We start from the raw sequence: 27,675 nt of genomic DNA, 5'->3' as shown, positions 1-27,675 counted from the left end.
ATTACACTCAGTTTTGCTGGATAGGTGATTCTTGGTGGTAATTCCAATTCCTTTGCCCTCTGGAATATCATATTCCCTGCCCTTTGATCTTTTAATGTAGATGCTGCTAGATCTTGTGCTATCCTGACTGGGGCTCCACAGTATTTGAATTGCTTCTTTCTGGCTGCTTGCAATATTATCTCCTTGACCTGGGAGGTCTGGAATTTGGCTATAATATTCCTGGAAGTTTTCATCTTGGGATCTCTTTCAGGAGGTGATCAGTAGATTTTTTCAATTTCTATTTTACCTTCTGCTTCTAGAATATCAGGGCAATTTTCCCTGACAATTTCTTGGAAGATGATGTCTAAGCTCTTTCCTTGATCATGGTTTTCAGGTAGATCAATAATTTTCAAAGCATCTCTCCTGGATCTATTTTGCAGGTCAGCAGTTTTTCCAAGAAGAGATTTCACATTGCCTTCTTTTTTTATTCATTTGGATTTGCTTTATTGTGTCTTGGTTTCTCATAAAGTCAATAGCTTCCATTTGTTCAGTCCTAATTCTTAGGCAATTATTTTCGTCAGAGAACTTTTGTATCTCCTTTTCCATTTGACTTTTCAAGCTGTTGACTTTTTTCTCATGTCTTTGCTGCACCACCCTCATTTCTCTTTCCATTTTTTCCTCTACCTCTTCAACTTTGTCTTCAAAGTTCCTTTTGAGTGCCTCTATGGCCTGAGACCAATTCGTATTTTTCTTTGACGCTTTAGATATAGGGGCCTGATGTTGACATCCTCTGAGGGTGCACCTCAATCTTCCTTATCATTAAAGAAACTTTCTATGGTCCCCACCTTTCTCTGTCTGCTCATCTTGCCTTTCTTTTACTTGACTTTTAACTCCTTAAAGTGGGAGCACTGTTTCCAGGCTGCACTGCCCCAAGCTTCAGGGGTTCCCAGGTGGTATAATTTAAGGAGGAACAGGTTCTTCACTTGCCTGGCCTGTTCCCTGGTCCATAGATGACCCCAGACCAACTTGCTAATCTACCAGACAGCAAAACTTTGTGTGCTGTGGTTGTCAACGAGCCTGTGCCCTTCCCCCACCTGAGCTACTGCTAGTCAAGCCTACCTCCTGGTTCCCAGCAGGGGTGAAAACCCAAGTTTCACCTCAGCCCCAGCAGAGACCCCTGTAGTCTCTCCCCTACCCAGGGCTCAGCCCACTCACCAGACTGTGAGCTTAGTTCCAGACGACACTGGCGCTTCAGCTGATTCAGAGGCTCTGGGGGTCTCCTTCTCTGGTGAGGCCTTCCTGAGACTGGATCTGTGTCAGGGTGACTGTGGGGTTGGGCTCGACTCCTGTATTAGCACAGCAGCTCCTCCTTCTGACCTTCCAAGCTGTTCTTGGCTAGAAGATGATTTCAGCACTTTCTTCTGTGAGTTTTGCTGCTCCAGGAATTGTCCTATGGCATTATTTGGATGTTTTAAGGAATGATCGTGTCATGAGTTTGAGAGCTCACTCCTTCCTCCCTCCTTGGAAGAAGAATTACAGCAAATCTGGACAGCAGACTAAAAAGCAGACATTGCCATGTTAGCAGAGGGCCACATAGTCAAAGCGATGAGTTTTCCAGTAGCCATGTATGGCCATGAGAGGTGGACTATAAGGAAAGGTGAGCACTGCAGAATCCGTGCTGTGGAATTATGGGGCCGGAGAACACTGTTGAGAGTCCCTCGGACAGCTCGGAGGTGAAATCAGTCAGTACTTAATTTAGCCCATCCACTGGAAGGCCACATGCTGAAGCTGAAGCTGAAGGCCTTTGACCACACGGTGTGAAGATGGGACTCACTGGGAAAGACTGAAGGAAAGGGAGGAGGGGACGGCAGAGGAGGAGGGGGAGAGAGAGTCATGGGGGCTGCGAGTGTGGGCTTGGGCCGAGGTAGGCTGTGCTCCCGGGGGCCATGGAGAGTCAGACGTGCCCGAACAACCACAGTTTGGTATCTTTTGGTTCGTTATCTCTGCAGAGATAGTGTCAAGGCTTGGGCACCGCCATTGACAGCCTGGCCCCACAGCGGAGAACAGCTCGGGCCGAGCGCTGCTCAGGGTCACCTTTGCTTCTCCTCGGGTCCTTAGGACCTTTGGGAAAATAGGCTGTCTCCAGCAGGGAGAGTGTGGGATCAAAAGACGGCTTGGTTTGTTGTTGTGCCTTTCTCTCTTTTTTTTGTTTACGGGGCAGTGAGGGTTAAGTGACTTGCCCAGGGTCACACAGCTAGTAAGTATCAAGCTTCTGAAGCAGGATTTGAACTCAGGTTCTCCTGAATCCAGGGCTGGTGCTTTATCTACTGTGCCACCCAGCTGCCCCCCTGTGCCTTTCTCTTGATCTGAGCTGGACATTTCTTCTAGGTTAGTGGGAGGAAGCATTGAGCCTGTCTCTGGGGTGCTGCAGGAGTCCACAATGGAGCAGAATCCCAGGTCAGGTGATCCTGAATCAGTTTTGACTCTTCCATTCCCAAGTGTTTATTAAGTACTGCCTAAGTTCCAGACACTGGCAAGAACTGAGACAGACTTGAATCTCCCCCAGGGAAGTTAGATTCTGCCTGGAAAGGCAGTGTGCCCAAGGGAGATTAAATGAAAATGTTGGTGCGGTCACTTTGTGGGGGAGTGCGCTGGCTGGAGAGGAGTGGTGATTGTAGGGCTGCCACAGAGCGGAGGAAGGTGTGGTGTGCCAGGGGACCCAGGGGGACCCAGGGGAGCTGCTGTTAGGCAGGCACCGTAGTAGAGGCAATGTCGACTTCACCATCAGGCCCGGGAAGGAGATGAGGAATGCTCTTGGGGCCAAGGTGGGATGATGTCCTGGCTGATCAGGATGGGGACCAGGGACAGGACAGGCGGGAGCTGTGCCAGTGCATGCTAGTGGCTTTCGGCGAAGCTTCGGGGATCTTGGTCTGTCCTGGCACTTGAAAGTGGCTGCCTGTGAACCAGTGGCTGGGTTGCCTCCAGCTGCTCAGCAAAGGAAGGAAGTGTGGTAATGCCGAGAGAGGGCTCAGCCCACTCCTGAGCTTGGCTGGTACCACCTCCATGTGGCTCCTCTCCCTCCCATGTGCTTCACAGCTCAGGCCTCTCATCTCTCCTGTCTTTTACCCAGAACTATTCCGGTGGCTTCCCGGCTGCCTCTCCTCACCAGCCGTTTCCCATGGATAGATAGCATGTCTTGTCCCCCTTACGTTTGTCAGCTCTGGAATACCAGACCCCCTTTTGTACTCATATGAGCCCTTCTAGGCCTTCTGTCTGGCCGGTGACTGACACTGTCCCAAGAGGATGGGCCATCCGCAGCACACAGCACACCCCCCCCCCCCCTGCCAGGGTGTATGTAAAATAAATGTTAGGTCACTGACCTCCCCAAGCTAAGAACTAGCTCTATCCAACCATGTCGCCCCCTCTGTCCTCCGTGAACTAACTCCATTGCCTCCCTGTAGTCCCCAGCATCCATACCAATGCTCTGTTGGGCCTTCAAAGTCCTCTCTCACCCAACCCCCTCTTGCCTTTCCAGTCTTCTTACACGGACTCTCTGCTTCAATGCCTCTGGCTGCCCAGCTGTTCCTGAACAAGACTCTCCGTCCCTTGGCTCCAGGCATTCTCTTTGGCCATCCCCTGTGTCTGGAACTCTCCTCTCTAACTGTGGATCTTCCTGGTTCCCTTTGAGTCCCAGTTATAATCCGCCCTTCTACACGAAGCCTTCCCTTAGTCCTTGTCTCCCCGTTAGATTGTAAGCTCCTTGGGGACAGGGGCCGTCTTTGGCCTCTTTGTATTCCAGGGGCTTCGCTCGGTGCCTGACACACAGTGGGTGCTTAATAAATGTCGGTTGATTGATGGGTTGCCAAGCACTTTGCTGACCTCCTGGAGCTTAGAGAGGCACCGTGGCCTAGTGGATAAGGAGGCGGCCTCTGGTGGGAAATGTGGCCTCTGACCCATCCTGCTCATCCCTTCTAGGCAGCTTTCTGAGAGTCCTTGTCTTAGTGGGAAGGGAGGAGGCCAGCCTGCATTGGAGGGGATTTCCTCACCTACAAGTCTCTAACACGGTTCCTCAAAGGGAAAAACCACAAGGCCAGGCCCTCTCTCTGCCCCTCAAGGAGCTTACATTCCATTGAAAGGAAACACTGAGGAGCCATTTTATACCAGGGAATGGGGTGGGCTTGGATAGACCCCAGTTGGGAAGGGATCGGAGGAGGCAGAGGGGGTGGGGGATTGAGTTCCCGCTGGTGGAGCCTCCTCAGGAGTGTGGTGTGTGAGGAACTCTAAGAAAATCCCTTTGGCCACAGTCCAGACCCTGTCAAGAAGCAGGGATCCTGGCGAGGTTGGCTGGAGACAGGCCCAAAGGCTCTCAGAGCCCCACAGGGAAGCTTACTTGTGAGCCTAGAGGCCGCTGGGAACAAGTGACCCTTGATGTCAGACTTGTGCTGGAGACATAACCACTGAGGAGCAGGATGGAGGCTCCTGCAGTTCTAAGGGATGGATGAGCAGGGTGTGGAGGCAGCTGGCTCGAGGGACAGGAAGAATCAAGGAGTCCTCTGAGCTGGGGCCAGTGAAGGGCCAGTGAGGCTGGCGGTGCCTCAGAGAAGGGAAGAGTTTGGGATGGGTTGTATTGAAGACTCACACAGACCGTATACAGTAGGCCACACGGAACCATTGGACTCCAGAGAGAGGATTGTGGGAACAGCCTGAGCTGGAGTCCTCTTTGCAACATTGAGGTGGGGAGGGGGTAGTCTTGAGTCGAACCCCCAGAGACGAGCATCTTCAGGCGTGTGATAGGGGCCTAGCTTCAGCCTCCTCCCTCTTCCAGTAGTCATCTACATATAGCTGTGCACGTCCTCAGGCAGCTTTCGGAAGTTCCCAGACCTCTCTGTCAGGGATTCAGGCCTTTGGTGTTGGCAGGACCAGGAGACAGACTGCCCTCCCCCCCACTCTCCAGGCCTGCTTCCCCAGCCCTTCCGGGTCTATTATCAGGACCTGTGCTTACAACGGAAGCAACTCAGTGCTGCAGTGGATAGAATGCCTGGACGGAGTCAGGAAGACTGGCCTCCGGCACTTCCTAGCTGTGTGACACAGGGCAAGTCATTTCACCTCTGCCTCAGTTTCTTCATCTGTAAAACAGGAATCCTATTTGCACCTCTGTTCCATGGTTGTTGTCAGGATCAAATGAGATCATTGTAAAGCACTCAGCACAGTACCTGGTACATCATAGGTGCTATATAAATATTAGCTGTGATGATGTGAGGCAAGATGTGGGCAATGGAATTTTCGCAAACTTAATTAGACCAAAGAAGAAACCTAATGACCTGATGTTTACATCATTCTGATTCTTCCCGATTCTGTCATTGTACATAATTTTTATTTACTCACTCAACAAACATCACGAAGTACCTGCTATATGCTAGAAACAAGGACAGGAAGATAAAATAAGAGGCACTCATTCCTGGTTCATCAGTGGTCAAGATTAATATTGGCTTCATTGAGAGGATGAGAGCCCCAGAGGACAAGACTGCCGCCAAGCCTTGCCCAATCACCCTCCTTAGGTGAGGAGGGATGCTCTTGTCTTCCCCAGTGCTCAGGTGTTGGTTTTCCCCCTTCTCTCCCCTCCCCCCAGCTGTGCATGGGGAAGGTCATTGCTTGGAGTGCTAGCCCTTTGGGCTGGGGGTGCAGTGCTGCAGCCCTGAGCTGGAGCAGGTGCGGGAGCTGCAGAAGGATGCGCCTTCTTAGCCACCAGAGCTTAGTCCATGGGAGGATGGCCCCATTCTTGGGAGGAACTCATGGCAATCTCCCAGACAGGGACCTCCCTCCTCAGCATGCCAATGAGAGAACTGGAGCCCAGAGAGGGTGGTGGCTTGGCCCTGGTCACACAGGGGAAGGCAGAGCTGGGATGGAGCTCCAGTCTGGGGGCTTCCAAGGCCGCCCTGCCTTCCACCGTAGCTGCCACCAAAAGTTTGACCTTGCTTTCTCCTTGGCTTCTGCCTTCTTAGGTCTAAGGGAAACCGAGAGTTTGTGTCTGAGTATTTTTGGTGAAAGACTGACTGGTCCTTTATACCTGGGATATAAGTTGTGAGTTGTGATTTGTCCTGGGGGACCCCAAAGGCCTGGCAGTAATTGGCGGCTCAGGGAAGGAGCCTTTCCCGGGGAATGAGGAGCCATTTTTGTTATTGCTCTCTGGTGAAGGGAAAAGTGTGCCTTGAGGAGGAAATCCTGCCTTAGGGGCCCATGCAGGTGAGAAGGGACCTTTATTATTATTATTATTATTTTCCAGTTAGATGTAGCGCTAGCTTTCAGCATTTGTTTACATAAGATTTAGAAGGGACCTTTTGTGTGGCTTTGCCGATTCTTCAGCCTTCTGCCCCAAGTGCTCCCCAGAGAGCCGCTGGGGCCTCCCGGGCCTCCCCGTTTCTGGGAATTGAAGTGAAATTGATTTCTACCTTAAAGCAGACACTTCCTATTCCTCTCTCTTTGTTCGATGCTTTATCTGCTTTCAGTCTCTCCCCCACCCCATTCTCCCAGTGACCCCATCTTTAAAGAGACACAAAAGCCGCACTGTTTAACATTCTTGGATAGGCTGGCCCTAGTTTACAAGGATGTTCCATCTGAAAAGCTCATTTGTCTGGAACTTGGCTCTGAGTCTCACTCAGCGAGCGTTTCCTCTTAGAAACAGTGGTCTCAGTAGCAGCTCCCGTTCGCTCCCCTGCTTGGGATTCCAGTGGATTGTCGGCCGATCTGAGGCCTGTGGTCACCCAGGCTGCCCAGCGACTCTGTGTCTGCTCTTCCATTACACACAGCCGTTTGAACCCCCAGGCCCCAGTCAGTAAATTGTGGACACTCCCTCTCCCTTCTAGGGCCCAGTATAAAAGGCTGCCCCCCCCCCCCGGGCTTCTTGTGCCCTTCGGTTGGGTGACACCAGCTTCCTCGCTCAACATCTCCTCTGTCCCCTGCCCCTGGAATGCCCTCTTTCATCTCTGCCTTTTGGCTTCCTTCAGGTCCGGCTGGGTTCTAGAGGAAGTCTTTCCCAGTGGCTTTTCTCAGTGATTTGCATCTTCTTGTTGGCATATTCTATAGGATTACAACTCCTCAGGGCAGGGCTTGTCTCGTGCATCTCTGTATCCCTGGTGACCCGTCCAGTGCCTGGTGTGTAGTAAGCACTAATCAATTCCTGTTGACTGACTTGTCCAGAATGACTTTGAACTTGAGCCATCTTTGGGAGTCATTCTTAGAGTTCAGAGTTGACATTTCCCCAGCCGTGGCTTCGTTCTGAGATTTAAGAGTCACGGGAGCCTCAGGTTTTCGGGAATTTCAAAGTGCAGCCTTCTGGGCTGGTTCATACATGTTAAAGAATCCCGCACAGAGTCAGTCTAGCCTTTATTTAAAGATCTGCAAGGTGGGGGCGGGGGGAGGGGGGGGGGAGGCAAAGCCACCACACTGCCTACGGTGGCTGCCCACCTCACTGTGCAATAGCTCTCATGGTTGGGAAAATGTTCCCAATGACATCAAGCCCAATTTTGACTCTGTACTTTCCCCAGTGCATGGCTCCTGGTCCTGCTCTCTGGGGCCTCTTGTGATAGGTGCTCATTTTGATTTCAGCCTAGAAGGGACCTCAGAGGGGGAAGCTAGGTGTCACAGTGGATAGAGCACCGGCCCTGGAGTCAGGAGGACCTGAGTTCAAATCTGGCCTCAGACACTTAACACTTACTAGCTGTGTGACCCTAGGCAAGTCACTTAACCCCAATTGCCTCACTAAAACAAACAAAAAAAATCAAAGAAGGGACCTCAGAGGTCAGCTAGCCCAGCTCCATCACTAGAGGGGGAAACTGAGGCAATCCAGAGGCTGAAGAGATTTGCTCCAGGTCACCTAAGTGGCTAGGCTCATATCCCATAGAGAACAGCGGTCAGCTGAGAAGAAATTTTAGTGATCCAGAAGATAGTCTTATACAATACTTCATCCTAAAGCTTCTCCCAGAAAGGAGATGGGTGGACTTTCTTTACCATCCTCACTTTTACGTAACAGCCTTCATTAGAACAAGCACAATGACTGCAGTTGTCTGGCTCTCTGGCTTTCTGCCCATTCCCTTAGTAAACTGTGTGGGCTCCAAGATTGTTTGGTGGTGGTATAGTAACAACAGTTATCATCATCAAGGGTAGCTGGCTTCTCCACAGCATCTAAGACTTGCAGAGACTTTGCAGGGTATCTCATTTGATGCTCACAACAACTCTGTGAAATAGATGCCCATTTTACAGATGAGTAAACAGAAGCTCACAGAGGCCACTTGACTGACTTGCCCAGAGCTACACTCAACTAAGAAATGTCTGAGGCAGGTTTAGAATTCAGGTCTTCTAGACTCCAGGGCTAGGCCCGGGAAATGGTTTTGATTTGGTTATGTAAAGGCCTAAAATTCTAGCTATGCTATCTAAAATCTCATGAGCGGTTGCCTTAAATTAGAAGCTTTAGTAAGAGTTTAGATTTTAAGTATTTATTAAAGTACATCAGAAGTTGGTGAGGAGAGAGAGAGAGGTAAAAATCAAACTTCATCTGACTATATCTAAGAGAGCCCCACATCTCACCCACCAAAGTCCAAGTCAGGAAACAAAAAGCTTCTCCCCGAACCTCTTGTGAAACAGAAAACAGGGCCGGCCACACACACACACACACACACACACACACACACACACACACACACACACACCTCCAAGCTAATTGGCTGGTCACTTGATTGACACCACTTACAGGTGGTAACTTCCAGACGCTAAAATCACATGGTTCCCAAGTCGCATGCTTTCTCCTCATGGTGGAGCTTCCGTACAATATCTTTCTCAGTGGGTTGGTAGCGCTCTGCATCTCAGTTAACACCAATGTCCACGGTCCATGTTGGAATACAAGTGTATTTCTGTAGGCCCTGCCCCGGTCGAAGCCGGACGGCCCTTGTTTGGGGTAGAGAGTCCAGGCCGAACATAGCTCTTGTCTCTAGGGGGCTTTTGCTTCCATCTGCAAGACAAGAGATTTCAGTGTATTCTGTGTTTCTAAGAATGAAATACTTTCTTTCAGTGATCTTGCTTCCTATCCTCAGAAAGTTTGGATGTGTCACCAACACATCATAGAGCTAAGACAGTGGCTGCTCAGCAGAGAGCCAGCTGCAGAGGCTTTTCTGAGGAATCGGCCAGAAAGGGACAGGAAGCACTCCTGTCAGCACAAGTCCCATCCAAGCTGTTCTTTAGGCCCTTGCTCTTGGCGGACCTGCTTCAGAATCTCCCTAAGGGTCATTTCATCATTTCAGCTTGGCCTGCATTTGAGTGCCTGGTTTAAAATAGAGGGCTCAACAAAAACCTAGATACCAACACGTTTTACATTTCTCTCTTTCGCATATTCACAAGGAAGATCTCCCTGGGAAGAAAAGCATCACTCTGGGCACGTGTGCAACATTCTGAGAAAGGTCATCAGCTGACCCTTTGAGCGCTCATCAGTGACCGCTGAGCCTCTAAGCTTTGGGGGGTCAAAAGGGCACGGGGCACTGGCATGCTCTGTGCCCCCTCCTGCCTTCTCTGGCCAGTTGTCCTCAGCAGTGTCTCTCAAGGGGACAGATGCTATACAACTCTTGGGGATCAACACACCACGTATATTTGGACTTAAAGTGGGAAATTGGGTGATAGAAGTTGATTTTTTTTTTTTTGGTGGGGCAATGAGGGTTAAGTGATTTGCCCAGGGTCACACAGCTAGTACATGTCAAGTGTCTGAGGCCAAATTTGAACTCAGGTCCTCCTGAATCCAGGGCCAGTGCTTTATCCACTGTGCCACCTAGCTGTCCCCTTAGAAGTGGAATTTTTAAAGGAGTCTGCGTTCTCTTGGTTTTCATTTTCATCATATGAAAAAATGTTTTCAGTCACTACTGATTAGAGAAATGCAAATTAAAACTCCTCTGAGGTACCACCTCACAGCTATCCAGTTGGCTAAGATGACAAAAAGGGAGAAGATGTGGAAAAATTGGAACACTAATGCATTGTTGGTAGAACTGTCAACTGATCCAACCATTCTGGAGAGCAAATTGGAACCACTGCAAAAATCTATAAAACTGGACATACCCTTTGATCCAATAATACCACTATATCCCAAAGAAATCATAGAAAAGGGAAAAGGACCCACATGTACAAAAATATTTATAGCTGCTCTTTTTGTGGAGGCAAAGAATTGAAAATTGAGGGGATGCCCATCAACTGGGGAATGGCTGAACAAGTTGTGGCATATGAATGTCATGGAATACTTTTGTGCTAAAAGAAACGATAAGCAGGCAGATTTCAGAGAAACCTGGAAAGACTCACATGAATTGATACTGAGTGAAATGAGCAGAACCAATAGAACACTGTACATGGTATCAACAACATTGTGCCTTGATCAACTGTGATAGACTTAGCTCTTCTCAGCAATGCAGTGATCGAAGATAATGCCAAAAGACTTATGGTGGAAAATGCTCTCCACATTCAGAAAAAAGAACTATGGAGTCTGAATGCAGATTGAAACAAGCTGTTTTCACTTTTGTTGTTGCTTTTTGGTTTTTGTTGTTGTCTATTCTTATGGTTTTTTTCCCCTCTTGTTCTGATTTTTCTCTTACAACATGACTAATGTAGAAATATATTTAACATGATTGTAATGTATAAACTATATCAGATTGCTTGCTGGCCTTTGGAGAGAGGAGAGAAGGGAGAGTGGGAGAAAAATTTGGAACTCAAAAAATATCTTTACATGTAATTGGAAAAAGAATTTAAAAATAAAATTTAAAAAAGGAACCATGGGGAGAATATTACAGAAGAAAAAGATCAGTTCAGAAGAGTTCACTTAAATATTGCCAATCATCCTTTGAAGTCCAAAAGACTGAATATTACAAGCTTTAGCAAAATGACCATTTTGTACTTTATCACAAGATCTCAAAGTGTGCTCCAAGTGAAATTGCAGCCCCTTTGGTGAAGGCCCAGCCTCTAAGAGGGTGAGTGTATGTGTAGACAGTAATGACTATTTACTCCCAAGAGCAGTGGGTCTGCGTGGGATTGCTGTTGGAGTGGCGAGAGAGGGCCATGGCTTGGGGTACTACTTGCAACCTCTCTCTGCAGCAAGAGTTTCACAGCAAACTGGGGGCCAGGAAGTGTTTGCCACGCATAGCTGAAGAGTCCTTGCAGTGCAGAAAGAGGATGGTGTAGCAGTGGGTGCAGATGGAAGGATCTTTGCATTCTGGAAAACTGGCGATTTCTCTCCTGCCATCTGTGGCTTGCTTGGGTCTCTGCACTGATGACTGTGAGCACCCAAAAGAGCCTTTGAGAGGAGGTGTGAGGGGCTAAAGGAGACTTCAAGGGCTGCTTCTGGGGGGACTTGGTTCCTGTAATTCTACTGATGTTGTCTGCCTGAGATACCTTGTGGATCTTGTGAGGGGCCTGAGCTCAGCAGGGAGCAGTCAGCAAGTCCCAGCCTGTCTGCTCTGAAGGAGTTTGACATTAGTTGGAAAGAAGATGCCCACCCACGGGAGACGCCACACACTCTTAGCTGGGCTTAGAAAGCTTCCTGTTCCCAGAAGCAGAGGGCACGGGAAGAAGATGGTAGCAAGCGGCAGACTGGGCTTGTGTGTGCCAGGCTCTCCTGGGCAGAGAGGAAGAGGCTGGCGTCTTGGTTGGACTTGCTTGGATGAGCTGCTTCTCACAGCATCTGGTCTGTTTTCACTTGAAGAGAACTTCCTGCAAGGGCGTCACTTCTTCATAGAAACTTCAAGCCAGAAGGGACCTGTCCAGTCCAGATCTCAGACATCAAGCTGCCGTTCTGATACCTCAGACACTGTGGGGCTCACAACTTTACAGGGCGATCCATTTAATATGTGTGTGTGTGTGTGTGTGTGTGTGTGTGTGTGTGTGTGTGTGTGTGAGGCAGTGGGGGTTAAGTGACTTGCCCAGGGTCACACAGCTAGGAAGTGTCAAGTGTCTGAGGCTACATTTGAACTCATGTCCTCCTGACTCCAGGGCCAGTGCTCTATCCACTGCACCATCTCGCTGCCCCGATCCATTTAATTTTTATGTTTCTAATGGTTAGGAAGTGGCAACCACAGAAACTCTTGTTTTCTGGGACTGGCTTTCCTTGCAGCAGGAACTTGGTGTACCCCAGTTAGCCCCTCTCCTGCTGTGGCTCAGGAATTCTCCATACCTGACCCCTCCTGCCAGTCAGTTGGGTTAGGTGCTGGGTGTGCCAGTGCCAAGAAAAACGGAATCCCTGCTGCAAGGAAATGGCATTGCAACGGAGGAGGCAACATGTCCATGTAAAAAGAGGTAGTCCTTGTTCAAGCCCTGTTATGTTTAAGGGCTAAGTGCCGGGGATACAGAGGAAGGCCCTCAAGGAAGTCACAGTCTAATAAGGGAGATGTATAAACAAGCTTAGCTTGGTGCCCAGTGGGGATAACGCTAGAATGTAGGGGGATTGTAGAAGATTTGAGCTGGAATGTGAAGATGAAGGCGGACAGCGCTGCCCTCCAGAAAGCTCTCGATGCATATACCATGCCAAGAAAAGCAAGCGCGAGGTCATCCATGGGCGGGATGAGTGCCCGTCTAGGAATTAGGGGAGCCTTTCGGCAACTGTCTTCTCAGTCTTAGAAAATGAGTTCCATTCCTGGTCAGGAGCCCATGGGCCTTCATCGCAGTCAGGGCTGGAAAGCCAGGTTCTGGTAGTGCATCTGTCCCCTCAGGTAGTGATTTTCCACATAGTCTACATCTCCTAACATGTCTCTCATCCGGCAGCAGCAAGCACACAAACAAGTACAAGGCAGAGGGGCTGTGGCACCTTCCTGGGCCTTTCAGCTTCCTTTTGGAGTTGGTGGTGTCCTCCTCCACTCAGGGGAGGCGGCTAGGTGCCCTCCCCAGGAGGACTTGGGAGGGTGGGTGGGCGGGCCACACACGCCTCTTTTTGGTTAAGTTTGACGGGAATTGTTATGTTCTCCATCACATTGTGGATGACTGGGGGGGGTGGGGTTTGGTAGATGGTTATTGAAAATTTAATGCCGATCTTTTACTGGTTGATTTTGTTGGACTTGGGATAGGAGACCCTCATTCTGATTCTTATTTGCACCATAACTGCTTTTCCAGTGCCCTGTTGGGAAGTCATGAAAATGACTTTGGTACTTTTGGAAATCAGCCAAGTGGAAGGCGGCCCCTCGGCAGTTAGGCCCATTTTGTGCCTCTCTTTGGTTTTGTCCACATTGGCCCTTTGCCCTGATTCCCTGGAATGAACACCTGGGTAGCCCCAGCTGGCTCTGCTGGATGAGCCCCCCCCACCCCCCCAAGAGAACGAGCCAACCAGAGTTTAATGTCCACGTTAATAAACCCCAACCCGACTTTTATTTAGTTAGCAGTGTCAAATCTAGCTTTTTAACTCAGTAAAAGGGTTCTCGTTGTTTTTAGATCTCTGGCCAACATAGTAGCATGTGTGCTTTAAATTAGTTCTTGAACATTAGAGTTGAATTAAGCTTTCCATCTGCTATTGGACGCCATCTGCCAATGTGCAGATAGACCTGGCCCATCTGCAAATTGGTTTGTTTCTGCTTAGGGGCACACAGTACAGAGGAAATTGTCTTGGCAGTGAGAAATACTTTGCAGGATTTCGTATTGGATCTTGGGGTTAATGGGGAGCCACTGGAGGTCATGGGAGAAGGGTGGGGTGTAACGTGGTTGGACTTGTGCTTATGAACTGCAGTGGAGAGGGGCTTGAATCAGGGGGACCCATCTGAAGTGTGCTGCAAAGGTCCAGGCTCCAGGATGGTGGTCATTGTCAGAGGAAAGAAGAGGGATGTATGCAAGAGATGTTGGGAGGTAGAAATGTGTGCACTTGACCACAGATTGGATGTGTGGGGTGGATAGAGGGCAAGGAAGGAGGCAAGGATGACAGGAACGCTGCCCTTGAGAGAGCGGGAGGGCAAAGATTTAGGGGCAAAAATAATGAGTTCTGGGTTTGGCTCATTGAGTCTGACAGTTCTGTGGACTGGAGCTCGGGAGAAAGACAGGGGCTACCAGCTGTGTCTGCATCTACCTCTGTATCTACACATCCTTATCTATACCTCCCTCCCTCTCTCTCCCTCTCCTTCCCTCCCTCTCTCTCTCCCTCTCCTTCCCTCTCTCCCTCTCCTTCCCTCCCTCCCTCCCTCCCTCCCTCTCTATAGAGGTGATAAGTAAGCCCAGAGGAGCAGCAGAGCTCACCAGATAAGACAGTGTAGAGAAGGCCTGGGGTAGATTCTGGGGGCACCCACAGTAGATGAAGATCCATCAGGGTTGGCAACAGGTTGAGAAGTGGCATGAAAACCCAGAGAGAAGAGAGCGTCTGAGGGAAGAGCATGATGCCGAGAGGCCGGGGCTTCCAGGAAGTCAAGGGTGAAGCTGGAGAAAAGGCCATTTGGAGATCATGGGCGACTTTGGAGAGACTTGAGTCACTCAGTCGGTTTAGTTTGGGTTTTTTTTTGTTTGTTTGTTTTTAGTGAGGCAATTGGGATTAAGTGACTTGCCCAGGGTCACACAGCTAGTAAGTGTCAAGTGTCTGAGGCTGGATTTGAACTCAGGTCCTCCTGAATGCAGGGCCGGTGCTCTACCCACTGCACCACCCAGCTGCCCCCACTCAGTCGGTTTAGAAGAGAAGTGGAGAACTTTAGCATAGACGGTCTTCTGGAGGAGACTCACAGGGGAGGAGGGAAGGCTGCATCACGTGAGGGTCTTTAAGGATGGTGGAGGGGAGGGCCGGTATGTGCAGGAAGTAACCTTTAGGTAGGGAGAGGCTGAGGATGAGAGAGGGGGCAGTCTCAGGTGCATGCTGACGTAAACTGGGCAATAGGACTGGGGGGACATGGGAGGAGGAGGAGGAGACGAGGGGAGCTCTCAGCTCTCATCGGAGTATTGGGGGGGTTGGGCTGCTGAATGGGGTTCAGGGAGAAGGGAGCCACTGAAGCACGGGGTACAGAACCCCCCGGGGAGGTGGCCGCTGCAGTGGTGGCCCAGGTGGTGAACCGAAGCATCACGACGTCCTCTGACTCCGTCTAGCGGCCTGTGAGAGGAGTGAAGCAGATGTTGGCAGTGATCCCAGGCTACGGCGAGGAGGCAGGGGATTGTGGGGCAGAGTGGAGCCGTAGGGGTCTCTGAGGATAGAGAAAGAAGGGCCTGTAGTGGGGGAGGGTGTGGGCATAGGGTGAAATGGAGGGCTGTCCTTCACCGGCCTGGATTCTGGAGGTCAGGGTCACAGGGGAGCCTTGAGGGGTCACTTAAGAGTGAAGCAGGGGGGCAGCTAGGGGGCGCAGTGGATAGAGCACCTATCCTGGAGTCAGGAGTACCTGAGTTCAAATCCGGCCTCAGACACTTAATACTTACTAGCTGTGTGACCCTGGGCAAGTCACTTAACTCCAATTGCCCTGCCAAAAAAAAAAAAAAGAGTGAAGCAGGGAACAGCTAGGTGGAGCCATGGATAGAGCGCCAGCCCTGGATTCAGGACTCCCTGAGTTCAAATCTGGCCTCAGACACTTTACACTTACTAGCTGTGTGACCCTGGGCAAGTCACTTAACCCTCATTGCCCTGCCCCCCCCCAAAAAAATAAATAAAAAAGAGTGAAGCAGGGAGGGCTGGAGCAGGGACTTTTTGTCCATGAGGTTTACTTGGAAAAGATCCGGAGTGGTCAGCCATGTCCTTCTCCAATGTGCCCCCATTTCACAGATGAGGAACTGAGGCAAACAGGGGTGAAGTGACCATCCAGGGCACACAGCTAGTAAGTATCTGAGGTAGACTTGAGCTCCAAGCCTAGTGCTCTATCCACTGTACCACCCAGCTGCCTCTGACCTCACCTAAGAGTCTTATACAGATTTTCAGGGCAGCATTCTTAAGTTAAACATTATTCAGAGTAACATTGTATGAAATGGAAAAAAAAGACAGCCATTCACAGTACACAGTTGGTTACACAGAAAGAACAGTGTGTGTGGTGGAAGAAAACGTATATTCTTCACGACAGGCTCTAGATAGGGGAGGGGTCATCTCGGCATAGCTGGTCTCAGGAAACCAAAGATCTGCCCGTTGGGCCAGGCAGGGAGGGCTTTCCCAGGCCTCACACGGGCCCCTTCCTGCCTTCCCAGTCTTGGGATGTCACACCGTCCTGCATACATAGCACAGCCCAACGCTGCCTGGCTCCTGACCATTCCTCACCCACAACACTTCCTCTTTGCCCGGGCTTCTGGGCAGGGGCAGCAGGTGGCTCAGTGGGTAGAGCCCCAGGTCTGGAGTCGGGAAAATCTGAATTCAGATTTGGCCTCAGACACTGACTGGTTGTGGGATCTGGGGTGAGTCACTTCACCTCCGCCTGCATCCACTTCCTCATCTCTAAAATGAAGAAGGTAACAGCATCTCCCTGCCAGGCTTGTGGGCATCAGATACGATGATGGTTCCGTGCTCGGCGCTGTGCCCGGCTCACGGTAGGCGCTAGAGCTGTTCTTATCGTGCTCATCAGCACAGTCATTGCTATTTCTTCAAGATTCTGTTCAGATGCCCCTTCTGCAGAAGCTGCCCAGACCTGTCTCTTTGATGTGTATCTTGCATATACAAGATTGTTTATGACGTGCCTCCCCCGTTAGCAGGGAGGGCTCCCCGAGGTCAGGGGATGATAGGTGATAGATGATAGGTGTAGACTCTCCCCTGATAAGGTAATAAGGCCCTTGGGTGTGGGCTTAAAAAGAGGGAGCAGCGTTCTAGGTTCTGTGAGCCTCCCCTCCTGCTCGTACTGTGTGTGATCTCATGGCCACAGGTGTTGTGCCAAGGTGTGCTCCGACAGGTGACAGAGAAAAGGACACCATTAGTCAGCGGGAGGGCAGCCAGGAGAAAGAAGGGGCTCAAAAGCCCTGTAGCAGGAGAAAGGTGTGGGGACACAGTCTTCTCCCAGGGTGGAGAGGAAGCCAGCCAGGCTCCTCTGCAGGTCTTGGGTGGGGGGGTAGGGCGTTGCTGAAATGGGCTGGTCTCAATCAGTTTGATTGAATCCTGGGTGGTGGAGGTTCTGCCTTGAGAATGCCGGGCATTCACTAAGTCCTTCCAAGGCTGGGAAGGGGACCGTGCTTTTTGGAGGGTGCTCCTGGGCTGCCTGGGCCCGACAGCGAGCTCATGCCCGAGCAGCCGGCCGCTTGACGAGGAATTCTCTGACTGAGGCCACCCAGGCAAAAAGGGGAGCACAGAGACTCAGTCTGGCTCCTCCTGTGCACAGGCAGTGTCGTGGCAGTGCCGGGCCAGGTGGCTCTTCAGGCGTGAGGGACTGACGGACAGAAGATAGCTATGTGCAGGGCACTGAAACCTTGAGCCCCTTCTTCAGGCCTCTGCAGAGCTGTGCCAGCCATCTTTCTACTGAGCCTGTTGTCGTCCAGGTTCATTTGTCTTCCTCAGCTTCAGAAGTGATTTTCATTTTCAGACTTTGTGTAAGATAGAGTAGCAGTGGCTGGGCTTCCAGAGTCGGTATGCTGCCAGGGTTGGCCCTTGAGTCAGGGAGACCTGAATTCTCAGCTTGCCTCAGAGATCCACTGATATCTAGTATGGCCCTGGAAAAGTCACTTAGTCTCAGTGTGCCTCAGTTTCCTTATCTGCTCCTACCTGCAGGACTGTTGTGAACATGAAATGAGTTAATATGTGGCAAGCACCTTGAAGTGCTCTGTGAATGTCAGTTCTTATCATCTTCGAGTCTTTCCTTTAGCTTTGCTTGGGAGACATTTGCTGGCCTCCTCTGAAGCGCCAGGCCGCCCTTCGGTCAGTTTACAACCATCATCCGCCCAAATGTCTGTTGAGTTTCATGAGGTGAGATTGAGACTCGTGATTTGCATGATTGAAGCGGAGGAGAAATCAGGGCCAGCTGGCTGGGAGGCCTCATTAAAGTGGAATAGAAGACTTGAGCCGAGCCGCCAGCTGAACTTCTCTAGGATGGAGACACTGCTTGAAGTAAACAGGATTTTGTATGTGGCAGACACACGTGGGCCACGGGCAGGTGCGCCCACACCGGCAGCCTAGGAGTGACGAGTATTTTAGAAAGGAAAGCTTGTTCTGAACCTTACCAGTGGCAAGGCCCGGGAACACTGGATTGAACCGAAGGGCTTTACAAGTTCACTTTTTATGTAAGCCTGAACTTGGACATTTATAAAATATATAGCCCGGGAAAGACTGAGAAGTCAAGTTCTTCTGAAACCAGGGCCTAACTTTGAGCTCAGGTGTTCCCAGCTGCTTTCTGGGACTGGGCTCATCAGACCGCTTTTGTCTCCCCTAATAACCAGGGGAAGGAAGACTGAATGACAGCAGCTGGGGCCCTGCCACACCAGACGGGCCTCGAGGATGGAGTGGGGTCTGGAGCCCAGGATGCGAGGTTAATCCCACTGGGGCCTGGCCTACGTGCTGGGGGAGGCTGGGGAGTGCCTGGCACACACAGAACCCAGACTCCTCCTCAGAGCATATCAGAAAGAAACAAAGAAATCCCAGCTGTGCGGTGCCTCATTTCACACCCCCTTTTTTGTGGGATTGGTGAACTTGGCCTTGACATAGCACCGGGAAGGTCAAGCCACAGTCAGGCTTTTCAGGGCCTTTCTTTCTTTAACCTCATATTAGATGTGCTTTTGTGGTCCGAAGACTGACTGTCCTGATGGAATGGGGACCGGGTAGCTAGAAGGCTTCTGGCTGTCCTGTGGGAGGTAAGCTTCCCAGCAAATGTCCTTTTGCTGTCTTGGAATAACGGGGCGTGTGCTCCCACACATTGGGCAGCATTAAACGTCGGGCAGCCAGCATGTATCTGACCCCTTGGGTCAGAGGGTGGTTTTACATATTGGATCAGAAGATCTGAGGAGCCGCCCTGACCCCTGTGGGCAGTTACGTTCACTTTGTATTGGCCGAATGCTCTGCACCCCATTTCTAAAGGTCGTTCTGTGCTAGGGTAGGTTAAGTTGTTGAGTAATGCCAAGTTGCAGGAGTAATGCTGAGACTGTTTGGATGCCTTCTGTTCACTGGTGACTTTAGTAAGGAGGATTTTCTGGAGGGAAGATCCTGAAGCTGAGGCATTGACTTTGAAGTTAGAAGGTAGAAGTGGGAGCTGCCTGCACTGCGTGCCCTCTGCACAGCGTGTTGCCACGGGGCTCTTTAAGCCAAGGTCTTTGCCTAGGGGTGGGGGGCATGGACTTGGGGTAGACTTGCACTGTTACCTTAGAGTTAAACACTTGTCACTGCCAGGGGAAATGGCGTTTGGAGTTTTAGGGCTCTGAAGTATTAAGGATTTGCCCGTTAGGGACCTGTTTCCCTTGGCAACAGAGCTGACTGTGCTCTGGGGGCACATGGGCCGATTTCCTTCACCCTGTCAGGCTGCTATATAGGAAAGAGTCTCAATCGTAGACCGAACTGCTTGCTCATGGCCGCTGCCTCTGATGATCCCCTGTTGATTTGGAGAGGCTATACACTGAATTCAATTGGTAAGCCAAGGAGAGACTGTACTGACACTCAGTTTAGTTCAGTATGCATATTCGATTATATTTGTATGTAAACCAACTTGTTTGTTTGTTTGTTTTTCTCCAAAAGTATGTTAGCTTTTTAGGGATTATAAAATCCCAAACTTTCTAGGACTGGATATTCCTTCGTGGGCAGTCTCCCTCTTGGAATTCATTTTCCTGCTTGTGTCATTGGTTTAGAGATGGGGAGGGTGGACATCTTGTGACCTCCTGGTTCTCCAGTTAGGTTTTAAGAGGAGGAAACCAGCCTCTGCAAGAGCAGACAGATTCACTCCTTGGAAAGTTGGGAGTTTGGGGTTTTTTTACTTCCTTTGTGAGGCTAAGTAAGATAATATGTATTAAATACTTGGAACAGTCTGTCTCTTGGTTTGTGTGCAAGGTGTGCATGTGGCAGGTTTTGGGGTTTTTTCTGTTTTGTGTCCAAGGAATCCTTGTGCCCTGTGGCCCACCCCATGCCCATTTTAGGACTGATAATCACTTACACTAAGACAACTCCACACTAAACTCAAGAGCAGAATAACATTTCTAATGGACTGAGACTTGCTACTGTAACCCTCTATTCTCTGTGAATGAAGGTCAGCAATGGCACTGCCCCATCCGTGGTTCATAGTTTAGCAGGAGATGGATTTTAAACCTAAAAGAAAATCTTTCCATTGAAACTGAGATTTCCCCAAATGTTGTTCTTTCAGGTGACATCACTCAAAAAGGCTATGAGAAGAAGAGGGCAAAGCTGCTGGCCCGCTACATACCACTCATTCAAGGTAAGCGATCGCGGGGCAGCGAGCCTGCTTGTCCCCAGGCTTCCGCTGAGTTGTGATCACGTTGTGAGCTGACTGAGGGGCAGCGTGACTACACGTAGGTGCCGAGGCCAGCGTCTGCATGTCCTGTTTAACTGGAGGAGTGCTTGGGCAAATGACAGGCGTGGTGCTTGGGCTCCTTTGCCCAGATCTCTCTGTATCTGGAGCATTGTAATAAAAGGCTTAGCACCAAGGGAAACTCGCCTTTCTGTGATTATCTAGTATGATGGAACCTTCTTTGAAGAAAAACTATGTAAACACAAGAATCCGTTAACTTCATTGTCCTAACTAATTAGATTGGGGGGTTACTCTAAGAATATCTTTTTTGTCGTTAATGTTCAGTTGTGTCCAACTCCTCATGACCCCTTTTTGAAGTTTTTCTTGGCAAAGATACTGGGGTGGTTGGCCATTTCCTTCCCCAGTTCATTTTACAGATGAGGAAACTAAGGTAAACAGGGTGAAATGACTTGTCTAGGGTCGCACAGCTAGTAAATGTCGGAGGCTGGTATTGAACTCAGTTCTTCCTGACTCTGGGACCAGCACAACCTTTTTCTTTTAACCTTCATTTCCTGCCTTTGTAAAGACAATTGAGGAACCTCATCTGGTATTTATTTCTTTGAAGATCTTGGGATGTCTCCAGGCCATCTCTGTGGCTGCATATTCTCCCCGTGTGATTGGATCGCTCTGGACCATAGCGTTAGGATATGTGTCTCTGTCTTGTTTTCCTTGTGATTTCCCTCTTTTTCAAAGCAGGGGGAACCCTGATTACAGGGTTTCTGTTGATCTGGGCTCAGTATTTAGTGCTGGCTGGGTGTCTCCTTATCAGGACTTTGAATGCCTTCCTGGGCAGAGCGCCAAAGGATGCTGCTTGCTGTGAGGACACAGTGGTAAGATGGCTGCTCTTGGGGAGTCCCCATTAGTATATTCCCTGGGGCACAGAGCCTGCAGGTGGCTCTGCATAGAAGAAATTTTAAAACTGCCTAGTAGCTACCATGCCCAGTTTTGTGCTAACAGAACTGAGAACACAAAAGAAGTAGAGGAAGACCTTCAGAAATGTAGCCCACCCAGACTCTCAGAAGGCCAGACAGAGAGCTTAAGTAAACCCAGTCTCAGAAAAGGAAATAGATCCAGCTGGAAAGGTACTACGACAGGAAAAAACCAGACAAACAAAATACCAACTCCTGATGGATTCACAGGAGAATTCTGTCAAACTTGTAAAGAATAGTTGGTATCCAGATTTCACAAACTGTCCTCAAAGATCAATAAAGAAAGAACCCAACAGAATCCTTTTATGAGACAAATATAGTTCTGATGCCTAGACCAGGGAGATATAAAGTGCAGAAGGAAAATTATAGACCACTATCATTAATGAACATTGACTCTAAAGTTGTAAATAAAATCCCATCAAATAGACGATTTATCCAAGAAATATCCAAGTGGCATTTATACCAGGGATGCAAGGGGAGTTCGACATTTGGACAGCAATCAATATCATTGATCATATTGAAACCTAAAACATCCCAAACCACATCATCTCAATAGAGGCAGGAAGATTCTGTGACAAAGTACTATACTCTTTTTTTTGAAGTAATTAATCATTTTTTTAATTATGCTAATGGATAACTAATAAAATGGTCATTGGTGCTTTCAAATGCCAAAGACCCCTCGTAGAACCCATTCAATGCTTATAGGCCCTTGGAAGACTGGATGTTCCACTTTTTTTTTTTTACTAAAAGTATTTTATTATTTTCCAGTTACAGGTAACTGGTGAGGCAATTGGGGTTAAGTGACTTGCCCAGGGTCACACAGCTAGTAAGTGTCAAGTGTCTGAGGCCAGATTTGAACTCAGGTCTTCCTGAATTCAGGGCCAGTGCTCTATCCACTGTGCCACCTAGCTGCCCCTAAGGATAGTTTTCAACATTTGTTTTCATAGGATTTTTAATTCCAAATTTTTTCCCACCCTCCCTTCCCTCCCTCCTCCCCAAGATGGAAAGTAATCTGATACAGGTTATATATGTACATTACATCACATTAAACATTTCTGCATTAGTCATATTGTGAAAGAAGAATCAGAACACAAGGGAAAAACCTCCAAAAAGAAGGGTAAAAAAACCAGCCCAAAAGTAGAAACAGTATGGTTCAATCTGCATTCATAATCCACGGTTCTTTTTTCTGGATGTTGAGAACCTTTTCTATCACAAGTTCTTTGAAATTGTTTTGGATCTGGGGCAGCTAGGTGGCGCAGTGGATAAAGCACTGGCCCTGGATTCAGGAGTACCTGAGTTCAAATTCGACCTCAGACACTTGACACTTACTAGCTGTGTGACCCTGGGCCAGTCACTTAACCCCCATTGCCCCGCAAAAAAAAAAAAAAAATAGAAATTGTTTTGGATCATTGCACTGCTGAGAAGAGCCAAGTCTATCACCATTGTTCATACAATGTTGCTCTTACTGTAGTACTATACTCTTTTATGCTATAAAAACCCTACAAAGTATAGGCACAGAGGGACCGTTCTTAATTCCATAAAAAGCATCTATCTATAGGGCAGCTAGGTGGTGCAGTGGATAAAACACTGGCCTTGGATTCAGGAGGACCTGAGTTCAAATCCAGCCTCAGACACTTGACACTAGCTGTGTGACCCTGGGCAAGTCACTTAACCCTCATTGCCCTGCAAAAAAAAAAAAAAAAACAAAAAAACCCCCCAAAAAACCAAAAAACAAAAAGCATCTATCTATAACCAAAACCAAACATCGTGTGCAGTCAATATGAAAGTGAAGTAAGGATGCCCACTCTTCCCACTCTTATTTAATAGAGTTCTGGAAATGCCAGCAGCAGTCACAAGACAAGCAAAAGGGGGCTCTGCACCCGCTTGCTCTGACTGTAATGTCATCTCTCAGGATAGTGTGGGAACAAGCCAAAACCAAATGTCCTTGGTCCAGTTCGGGGTTAGTTACCTGTCTTATCATCCTGATGGATTTAGGGTTTCCAAAAATTAAGCTCACCCTCAAAGGGTAGGGATTGGCCACCCCGAAAGACACTCAAAAGATAGCCACAAGAGTCTCTAAAGGCAGTTCCTGGTCAGTCACTCTATGGGCCAGGCACTGTGCCAGGGACTGGAGTTACAAACAGTGAAACAGTCCCTGCCTGCCTCAGTGGACACAATGTGTATGCAGAGAGGGGTCCACAAGGGAGACACAAAATAAACGCCAAGTGGTAAAAGAAAGGAGGGAGGGTACTTAATGTGACTTTCAGCGGGGGGAAGAGGGATCAGGAGACTTCCTGTGAAAGGTGACCTTTGAGCAGAGTGTAGAAGTAAGCTGGGATTTTTAAGAAGAGGAACTGAAGAGGGAGGGCATTCCAGGTGTGGGGCACAGGAAGTGCAGAGTCATGGAGACAGGAGGGCTGTGTGTGAGGAGGAGCAAGAAGGGCATTTTGACTGGATCTCAGCATGTGGAGAGGGGAAGAAAGAGGCTGGAAAGGTCGTTGGGGCCAGCTTTTGAAGGCCTCTAAAAGCCAGATAGAAGAGGCAATAGGAAGCCACTGGAGCTTATTGATGAGAGAGAAGTAATTTGGCTAGGTCCGGGCTCTCCGAAAGCTCTCTTTAGCAGCTGTGTGTGGGATGGATCGGATGGGTGAGGGGTTGGGGCAAGAGACCAGCTCGGAGGCTGCAGCGTGATCAAGGCCAGAAGAGAGGTGCTGTGCAGGTGGACAGGGAACATTTGGGCAAACAGCTGGACACGGGAGAAGGAGAGTGAGAAGTAGAAGATGGCACCAGGCGGGGGGCAGTTGGGAAGAGGGACTGCTTTGGGTGGGAGATGATGACTTGTGGTTTGGATGCACTGTTGAAGACGCCGCTACGACACCCAGATAAATGATCCCAGGTAACCTGTCCGCAAACCTGTGAAAGAGGCGCTGCTTTTAGTCCCATCGTACACTAAGGTTAAATGGTTCGTCTAAGCTCACTCAGCTCGCAAGTGGCTGAGGGAGAATTTGAACCCAGGTCTTGCTGATCAGCAAGCCCTCCAGGCCAAATGAATGAAACGTGACAGTCACCTGTGCTGCAGTTGTAGTGTCTGCAGCAGCCATGACCCTCATCTAGTCCTCAGACTGCTCTGACTTTATGTTTCTCTTCACTCCTTTGTTTGATCTTCGGAGTTTCTGCACAGCTCTGGTCTTTTCCTCCTAAGTAATTGGAAGTCCTCTGTTTCCGTAGGTCCATTTTTCCCCAGGTAGGATTATCTTCAGTTTTGCTGGATAAGCTACTTTTGGTTGTGAGGCCGTCTCCTTTGCCTTCTAGAATATTGTATTCCAGCCTTTCCATTCCTTTATATAGTAATGGCTGCTAAATCATGCGAGATCCTGCCCATGGCTCCTTGGTACCTGAGTTGGTTCTTTCTGGCTATTTACATTATTTTTTCTTTAACCTTGAAAGCTCAGGATTTTGGCTGTGGTGTTCCTGGGAATTTTCTTTTGGGGGGTTTCTTTCAGGAGGTGGATTCTTTCTTTTTGCACTTTGTCCTCCGCTTCTAAGATAGTGGGACAGTCTTCTTTTTAAGATTTCCTGAAGTCATAGCCTAGGCTCTTTTTTTGTTCCTGGCTTTCAGGTAGTTCAGTGATTTTAAATTTTCTTTCAATTTTCTCTCCTTAGTCTTTTCCAGATCACTTGTTTTTATTATGAGATAACTTAAGTTTTCCTCTACTTCTTTCAGTCATTGGCTTCTATTTAGTCCATTATAATTTTCTAAATTTCCATTAGTCCAATTAGTGTATTCAATTAGTCCATTTCTGAATTTCAGGAAGTTTGATGGTTGGGCAACGTTTTATACCTCTTGTGCCATGCTATTAATTCCCTTTTCAATTCTTTCTTCCATATCTCTCATTTCTTTTCCAGTTTTTTATCTCAACTTTTCTAATAACATTTGTAAACACATCTATAAACTTTCCAAAAAAACACCTTTTGATTCATCTCTTCTAGGAATTCTAGTGGACTTGTGTCCAAGCTGTGTCTTTCTTTGGGTCTTTCCTTTAGATGTTTTAGAGTCATTGCTGTCTTTTGGGTCTTGTGTCTTGAGCATCTCAGTCACCATAATAGCTTTTTATGGTGGGATTCGTTTTTGTTTGCTCTGACTTCTGACTTGATGTTAGGACCGGGCTCTGCACACATCTGGAGGGAAGGTCTGGGCTGACCGTGTTGCTGCATTTTCAGAATATTGGATTATTTCAGGCTCTCTGGAGCTGCTGAGACTGGGAACCCGACCCAGAGCAAATCTGATTTCTGTTCCCTGGTCTGAGTATTGATGGAAAGCTCTACTGGTTCAAAGAGAAAAGATGCACAGGTTCCCCTTTGGTCTATTTCCTGCCCTGCTCTGCTCCTAGGGTCCTCACTACATGGCTACTTTGTGCTTCTGAACTTCCTCCCTGCTCAGTACGTAGGACTTTCTCCTGTGTGCAGTCTTCCTTCCCCTTAGTCCACTTTGGATCTATGACCCAGATCTGGGTAGTGCAAATTGGTACCTGTTCCCACATCCTGCGTGGAGTCACAGTGCCCAGGAATCGATTGTAGATTGTCCCTTACTGTGGTAGACAGCCACTCCTAGCTAGACTCCATGGCCATCATCATGGGCATCTCTCTGTGCCAACCTGGACTGGAAAAATGGCTTGCTGTGAATTTTTTTGTCTTGGATTTTCCTATCAGGATTAGGTTTGGTGCTTGTTCTAGTTCTGTCGGGAGGGAAGGGTAGAGCTTGCCATACTTAGTCCTGCTTCTCTGCCATTTTGACTCTGCTCCTCCCTCTCCTGACTCACACTCTGAGAAGCACAGAGGGCACCCAGCGTGTGCTCCTACTTCATCCCTACTTCATCAGAGCTGTAGCGATGAGCCAGGGAGTTGTGGCTTCCCATATCACTTGACCAGTTAATTTCTCCTCACTGTCAGCGAGCCAGTTAATGCCAGATACCTCTCACAAAATGAGAACAAAGGACATCTCCTCCCACACACCAGGAGGCTTGGTTTCCTCCAGCAGACCACCTTGGTCCTTAGGAATGTTAAGGGCTAAAATTCTAGCTAAACTGTCTAAAATATCCAATGAGTGGTCACCAATAAATTATAAGCTTTAGCAAGAGTTAGGCTTTTAAGCATTTATTAAGGAGAATAAGAATTTGGTAAAGAGAGAGAGAAAGGCCTAGATTCCTATCTATTAAAGGGAGAGTGCATTTCTAGCTCCGCTCTCCACCAGAGTCCAGAGGCAAGAGAGTGAGACTGAACGCCAGTCTCTTCCTCCCTCCTCCCACTAGCCCGCGTCACCAAAGAAAAGACTCCTGGTCTTGCCCTCAAAGACCTTCGCTTCATGGGCAGAACCCTTCTACAGTAAGTCTCCAGCAGGGGGCGTCATTCCAATCTTTACAGTTCCCCGATTTGTTTCCTCAAGAAACGGTACGTTTCCTTGATGAAACAGTCAAAAATAACAGAATATAATAACCTATGCTGACTAACAATATGTTAATAACAATATAGAAAAGGGAGAGAGGAAAGTTTTGTCCAGAGGGGTGATTTTTTGTCCTCATGAACCGACGCTTTGACATTGGTCTGCAAAGGGAGGGCCTCTGCAGAGAATACATGTTACAGATGGTGTGTATTATAACAGAAAGAGAAAAGAGGAAAAAAACCCAACAAAAACAAAACAAAACTGTTCATTTAAAGTCTCTGAAAGTCTTTTCTCAGATGTCCTCTAGGTGTAGTCGTGGAATGGAAGTCTTTTCAGGGTTTGATGTGTGGGTGCTGGTAATCAGCCAGGAAAATTTCCTACAAAATCGAGCTTAACACAACTTTAAAATAGCTTTGTCAATAATCAAATCAAACAATGAAAGTTCTCAAAAACATGTCTAAGGGAATTCAGAATGTCAGTTGTTACACATGAAACATATAATAAAACAAAAATGGAAACATTCTTTAAAATTAATATTACTATAGGCCCCCTTATGGAGGGTAATTGAGAAGATAATTTCTGTGATATTAATTTTTAAAAATAATTTTTATCTTTGTTTCATCACTTTTTGCATCATCTGCCTAATTATCCTCATGCCATTATGAGAAATTTAAAAATCTAATATAATTGGTAACAGGTGTCAAGGCCAAATTCAACACTGTATTTATCATGACGTCTGAGATAATTATGGGGGTTACCATAAAAGAACAGAGAAATGATGGGATAGGAGCATTCCCACACTTGAGCAATATGTTCTGCCCATACAGTATGCCAGGCTTAAAATAGGTGGATGGAATATGTGTCCATGTCACCGAACATATTGGAGGAAACTGAGTCAGACTTAATCAGATGCATGGGATTGAGATGTCCATGGCATCAGGCATATAGGAGG

At 48.3% G+C, this 27,675-nt stretch overlaps 1 protein-coding gene across 4 annotated transcripts in view; it reads left to right on the top strand.

The window, feature by feature from the left end:
- Positions 1–27,675, top strand: part of DIP2A (disco interacting protein 2 homolog A) — a 113,676-nt gene that overhangs the window by 21,413 nt on the left and 64,588 nt on the right. For all 4 annotated transcript variants that reach the window (XM_044001645.1, XM_044001643.1, XM_044001644.1 and 1 more), the window contains exon 2: positions 20,190–20,261. In XM_044001645.1, coding sequence (XP_043857580.1) covers positions 20,190–20,261 — 72 coding nt within the window. The remainder of the gene's footprint in view (positions 1–20,189; positions 20,262–27,675) is intronic.

This window comes from Dromiciops gliroides, chromosome 4 (genome assembly GCF_019393635.1).
Source record: "Dromiciops gliroides isolate mDroGli1 chromosome 4, mDroGli1.pri, whole genome shotgun sequence".
Classification (NCBI taxonomy): Eukaryota; Metazoa; Chordata; class Mammalia; order Microbiotheria; family Microbiotheriidae; genus Dromiciops; species Dromiciops gliroides.
Note: the sequence above shows the minus strand (reverse complement) of the source record. Positions and strands in the feature narration are given on the sequence as shown.